This window comes from Leptidea sinapis, chromosome 3 (assembly GCF_905404315.1).
Source record: "Leptidea sinapis chromosome 3, ilLepSina1.1, whole genome shotgun sequence".
NCBI lineage: Eukaryota > Metazoa > Arthropoda > Insecta > Lepidoptera > Pieridae > Leptidea > Leptidea sinapis.
The window spans coordinates 13,865,929-13,871,928 of NC_066267.1; the positions used below are offsets into that span (position 1 = coordinate 13,865,929).

The window sequence follows — 6,000 nt, forward strand, 5'->3', positions numbered from 1 at the left end:
AAAGTAAAACAAAATAGTGAACAATATTTTTTATTTCAGCAGGTGCGCCGAGTGGTCCACCTGTGGTTAGGTGCCAACTTCGAAAGCACAAACCGAACAGAAAGCCTCGCACACCATTCACAACTCAACAGCTGCTAGCCTTGGAGAAGAAGTTCAGGGACAAACAGTACTTGAGTATCGCAGAGAGAGCCGAGTTCTCATCTTCGTTAAGACTCACAGAAACGCAGGTAAAAGAATAAAATAAAGTTTTATGACAATAAGCAGGACGTTCAACTAATGGTAATTTATACGTAACGCCCATTACAATGCAGTGCTGCTCAGGATTCTTGAAAAACCCAAAAATTCTGAGCGGCACTACAATTATTGCGCTCGTCAATTGCATCGCAAGTTTGTCTGATAACACCCGAACGGTAATCACACCATCGTAGGACTATAATGATACTTATATAATTATAATAATAAAAATAAATATCGAACAATATTATACTTTATTACATAATTAAAAAATTCAATTAGGTAACGTGTAGGGTACCTTTTAAACACTTTTTTACTTCGCCATGTTCGTAAATGGATGTTGTTATAATATTCACTATACAATATACGTTTGATTATAATAAAATATTTTATTACAGGTAAAAATTTGGTTCCAAAATCGACGGGCAAAAGCGAAAAGACTGCAAGAAGCCGAGATAGAAAAACTAAGATTATCAGCAAGGCCTCTTCTACCGCCTTCTTTCGCCTTATTCGGTGGGGGTGGCGCTCCCCCCCTTTTTGCCGCGATGGCAGCAGCGACTAGACCTCAATTAAGTTTCCTGGGTGGTCCACCCTCCCATCAGCATGCCATAAATATGAATATTCTGAATTCCTTGCAGCCTCATTGACATTCAGAGTACGCTTTTACGCGTGAGTCGCCATCTTGAAAAATGGCGCCCGAAACGGACATATTGAATTCATGGTTGAAATTATAAAATCGTTTTGTCATCATTATTGTTTAATGTTTAATCGAATTATCAGCTATATGTAGCTATTTTAATAATTTTGTAGCTTGTAAATACTATTCGGAAGTGAAGGCAAATAATTATTAGTGAATATAAGTCAAATAACAAAAAGCATTGTAACTAAATTAGGGAGCGAGATTGCATGATTTGAGGTGAACCTACAAGGCGGTACTTTTTTGTTCTCGTTCTTTTTGATACGCTGTAAACTACTTAGTCCTGCGTCCTAATATAGCGCCAACCGAAAAAAAAGTAAGATGACTTCTTATAAGTAAATAAAATAGAAAATTGGCCAACTATAAAATATGTAATGCAAAAACTTAAACTTAAGGGTCTTACACACGACACAACTTATGGAGTTATAGGTATGTAAGCAACACCTAACACACTCTCAGTGTTTTTGTCTTTCACTCAAAATCACGAAAGTTTTAAACAGTTTAAACCTTGACTCCTTGTATCACTGATAGGCTCTGTAAAATTGTAAAGCCATATTCAGTGTGTATATTATGTGTATATAATGATGTAAGTATAATAATAGCCTTAACTTCATATTAAGTGCAATTCCTTGGATAATATGCCATAATTATTTGTAAATAAAATCATAGGTAGATATTATAAATCATAATATTAAATCGCATTTATTTAATTTTTTGTTAATTAGATTATAATAGTTATAGTATTTAAGCTTAGAATAGGTAAATTTCTCCGGTAAAGGATTGGCTATATATCACCGGGACACCACGGTGGCGCAACCAGTCGCCGCTATCAACATGGTGGCGCGACCAGCTCGAACGCGTCATGACTCTGGTGTCTGTATGGTGTATGATTTGGGAGCTTACCGTGGTGTCTCTGTGAAATATAACCCAAAAAGGATACTATGCAGTACCTAGTTATTCACACAGACTATAGCATAGTCATTATTATGCCTGTTTTTGACGTTAGACGTCACAAATATGTGAAAAGTCACACGTAGTATTCACATCCTCTTTGCACACAATGTCAAACTTTCTAGACGTCAACCTACGTGTGAGGTTATTATTTTTTCATAGCATCCTATTTGTACAACTAGAAACAAATGATTCTAAAGTTCACTCAGTTTCGTATTCAGAGTAATTTATCGATTTGTGCATTTAAAATACGCCAAAGTTAACTCGAGACCCAAGAGGAATGTATCTAGGATGTTATCTCTTTTCAGATTTCACTCATTTTTATCCATTTATAATAAAACTAAGAAGTAATTATTTAAGAGTTACGCAAGAACAGTAGATATTAATAATATAATTTATTAAAAAAATATATTAGTTCTTTTTTCACCACATGTCAAATTATACTTGACAGTCTATAACATCAGCACTTACAGCAGGCGCACACGTCATTCGACTGAAGTCTCTAGTTAACTTTGACAATTAGTGATCTATTAGACAAAGAAAAACTAATTGAATATTGGGTGTCTCACTCGCACATATATTTCAGTGTAAAAAAGGCGAAGAAACCGGTTTTTAATTTAACAGTTTTGTTCCAAGAGTAAGTTATTTTTTTAAGGTATGTTTTGTAATTCTTACGAACTGGTTAATTCTGCGTGTGTCGAAACTAGCTTACGTCTACCAAAAAATCGTACGCTTTTAAGCAAATGTTAGGTAAATATCACAAAAATAAAAAACGTGTACTGACAATTATCTCGACTATGTATAAAACCGTTCTTAGCCGGTTTATCCAACAAAACCTTAATAATGAACTTTAACAACTAGAAAAAAAAATCACTTAAAGGTGGGACAAAATCGAATAAAAAGTTCTCGATACTTTGTGTTAATCTGTGCTACTTATAGGTTAATTGGTTAGGTTTTTTCGGTTTCCAAGCCTTGTTATAGACTGCTACAATACATGAAACAATTGTTGAAAAATATACATAGATTAATGAAAAACTTAATCATATTATGTAATGTATGTATATAAATATGTATCTCTGAATAATTTTAGTAAACTTAGTAGGTACTTACCCACTAAGTTTACGAGTATGTCCTAAATCGTTTGTGCTTTTGTTCCTAATGTTTCAATCATAAGTATATCTTAGATAAAGAATTGGTTTCCGCTGCGCTCCAACTGGATACCGTACTGCCTAAGAACAACAGCAAATAATATATTTTTTATTACGACAACTATTAGATGCTTGTGTGCGTGGCATCTTAATGACACTCAATGGCATCTTTCAAATTTTGTAACATACGCTTCGTGTTATTTGAAATTGAAATTAATGAATTACAAAATAGTTACTGATGATATTAAGTGATCCCAGTGTCTTTCTTATTTTTTGTAGTATTATTTTACAAAGTTTTACTACGCAACCCGGTATTTTAGTTTCAATTATTAGCAAAATTTAACAGAACATGTGGCACGTTAACGTCACACATTGTTCGAGTTAATATTTGTTGCCAGAACCAAACTGTAAAACTAGTTCTCTCGTTCCAATATTTTTCAATACCGATATGACATGAATATCTTTAAAGACATCGCGTACCTCTGGTCAAGTAGTATCATTTACAGTTACGTCCTGTGAGATCTAAGGGTATAGTGTTAAATTAGATAACCACCTTTAATAAAACAACCGTTTTACCATGAAAGTTATATGCGAGCGAGGGACGCAATAAAAATAAACATTTGTCATAGCCTTTATAATGTTCCTTTTAATAAACAATTAATATATGATTATTGTACTTATAATTTAATGGCATTATTTATTTTTAAATAGTATAACGATTAATATTAGGAAAACGTACTGCTTATTTTTAGTTTAAGTCAAAATTTACATTATTTTATCAGATTATAAAAGGGTTTGAAATTGTTTCCAAAAATTATAACTAGAGTTGTATTAAAACGAACGTCATTGTATTTGGTCTAGTATTGACAAGTGCCATAGAGGCGATAAGATATTTATAAATAAATTATTAGAGATGGTTTTATTTATTTTTTATCTGCTTGCTGAGCTTGCGACCTAAGCTAACTGGTGTTCTTTCTAATATCTTAATGTTATTTTTAAATTTTAATGGGGTATGACTATTTTTTTTTAATTTTAATGACTTTACACATATCGTCACACCATAATTAAAACATTATATTCGAACAAACACTCACATTCACTCACACCATAGAACCTACTCATCATTTTAGTTACTCAATATGGATATGATTTCTTTTTTTTCTTTGTATTTAATTTTTTCATGTATGTTTTTAAATGATCTCAGGTTTCATCCCTATTCTTACTCTCGGAGGTTCTCACACTCATACATACTGACTTCATTTTTTATTTAATAGACATGAAGTAACCCGAGGTATATTGATGCGATCTATGGTATTGAATGGTGTGTGAAAGTTATTTATGGAATCGCCGGGATAGTATTTGTAACTAGGTTTTCCTGTCTAAAATATGTATCCTCTTTGCCCTTACCATTTTATTATAAGTATACTCCAGTCGTTTTTGTTTTGGTCCTTCGAGCCGGATCATTTTTTATTTATGTCTGGAATAAAATGATACACAATAACATACTTTTCAGTAGGTAGCAAAAATTTTAAATAGCACTCTTTGTGATGATTTTTGAAAGATGTAACGATACGAGCAAGAATTTCATCGTCTGTTAAGTCTACGACCTGGCTATTATCATGCAGTATCGCTCAGAATTCTTGCGCTTGTCATTTTGAGACATGAAATGCTCAAATCAAACTCACCAGTAATTTCAATACCTACAACACTCTTAAACAGCGATAATGCACATTACTGCTTCATTGAATAGTCTCGAAATAAGTATAAACTACTTTGCTATGACGTCAGTCGCCCCATTAATATGACGCTCTCAACGACTTCGAAAGATTGGCATAAAAAAATGAAATCTTGATATTTACAACATGAAACATAGGCATTGTAAATATTCGTTTATTTATTGTAATTATAAGTGTAGATTGTAAATTATTACTTGTAATACGTTTTTTAACCGATTGTTCTATATTTTATTTCTTAAAATATCACTGTACATTCGATTCTGTTCTCTTGTATAATAAAAGAGAGTTCAATTTAAACTGATTTTAATTTTCCTGTGAGCATGGATATTAAGTATTTATAAGTATATATTAAGTAGTCATAATTTATTTTATAATATAACATTTGGTCAAATTTGAAAACAATACTTATGAACTATGCGGGACTCGCACGACCTCTCGCGTTCCGTGCGAGCGTTCTTTCACTAAGCCAACCGTTCGAGTGATATATCGTTTATAAATATTGCATGTCTTGTTCAACTCGTGGTTTCATCTAGATAATTTTAAACTTTACAGTTGATAACCTGCTCAACCCCAATAATTGCATATGAGGAAATTGACTTGTGATGTCGCTCTTTTAAATCTAAACAATTTGTTATTTTTTAAAGTGATATCCCTCACTTCTAGGGTTGATATTTCTTACATCTTTTAAAAGATTCGCTGGTTATTGATTAAACTAAAGTTAAAGTTGTCATATTAATTATGAGATTTGCGTTCTATAAGAGTTAGTATACTCATAACCTAAAAAAATATATTTTTCGGAACTTATTTAAGTTGTTGTAATTTAAAAAGTTTTGCCGTACGAAATACGGAGTAAGAGAAGATTATAAGAGAATCATTTTAATTATTTATTATAATAAATATTACATATTATTTAAGTTAAACTATAGGAGGTATGAGAAGATCATGACGAAATGTTTTCAAAAAATATATCCACAACTTTCGAAAAATTGCTTTCCGAATGGCAATAACTTTTTATTATGCTTGAAAATCTCAGATTATCTGTGGATTTTTGCTTTATAATTAATCTACATGTTTGTAGCCACGGACGAGTAATAAAATAAGGACTCCGTGCCACCTTACATAACAGTGAGGCACCAAAACAAGCCGGTAAACGTGTAAATATCTATATATTTACACGTTTACCGGCTTGATTTGGTGGATGTATTAGTTAATTATTTAGTGTATGGCTATCCAT

The 6,000-nt window shown here is 32.1% G+C and overlaps 1 protein-coding gene across 2 annotated transcripts in view; it reads left to right on the forward strand.

Annotated features, from left to right (window-relative positions):
* The window catches only part of LOC126979572 (homeobox protein MSH-C-like), a 49,015-nt gene extending 43,952 nt beyond the window's left edge, over positions 1-5,063 (forward strand). Inside the window, exons 2-3 of one of the 2 annotated variants that reach the window (XM_050828945.1) lie at positions 40-227; positions 633-5,063. In XM_050828945.1, the coding sequence (XP_050684902.1) occupies positions 40-227; positions 633-881 (437 nt within the window). In that variant the 3' untranslated portion in view covers positions 882-5,063. The remainder of the gene's footprint in view (positions 1-39; positions 228-632) is intronic. The other variant, XM_050828946.1, reaches the window with a different exon arrangement.
* Positions 5,064-6,000: the final 937 nt, after the last annotated feature.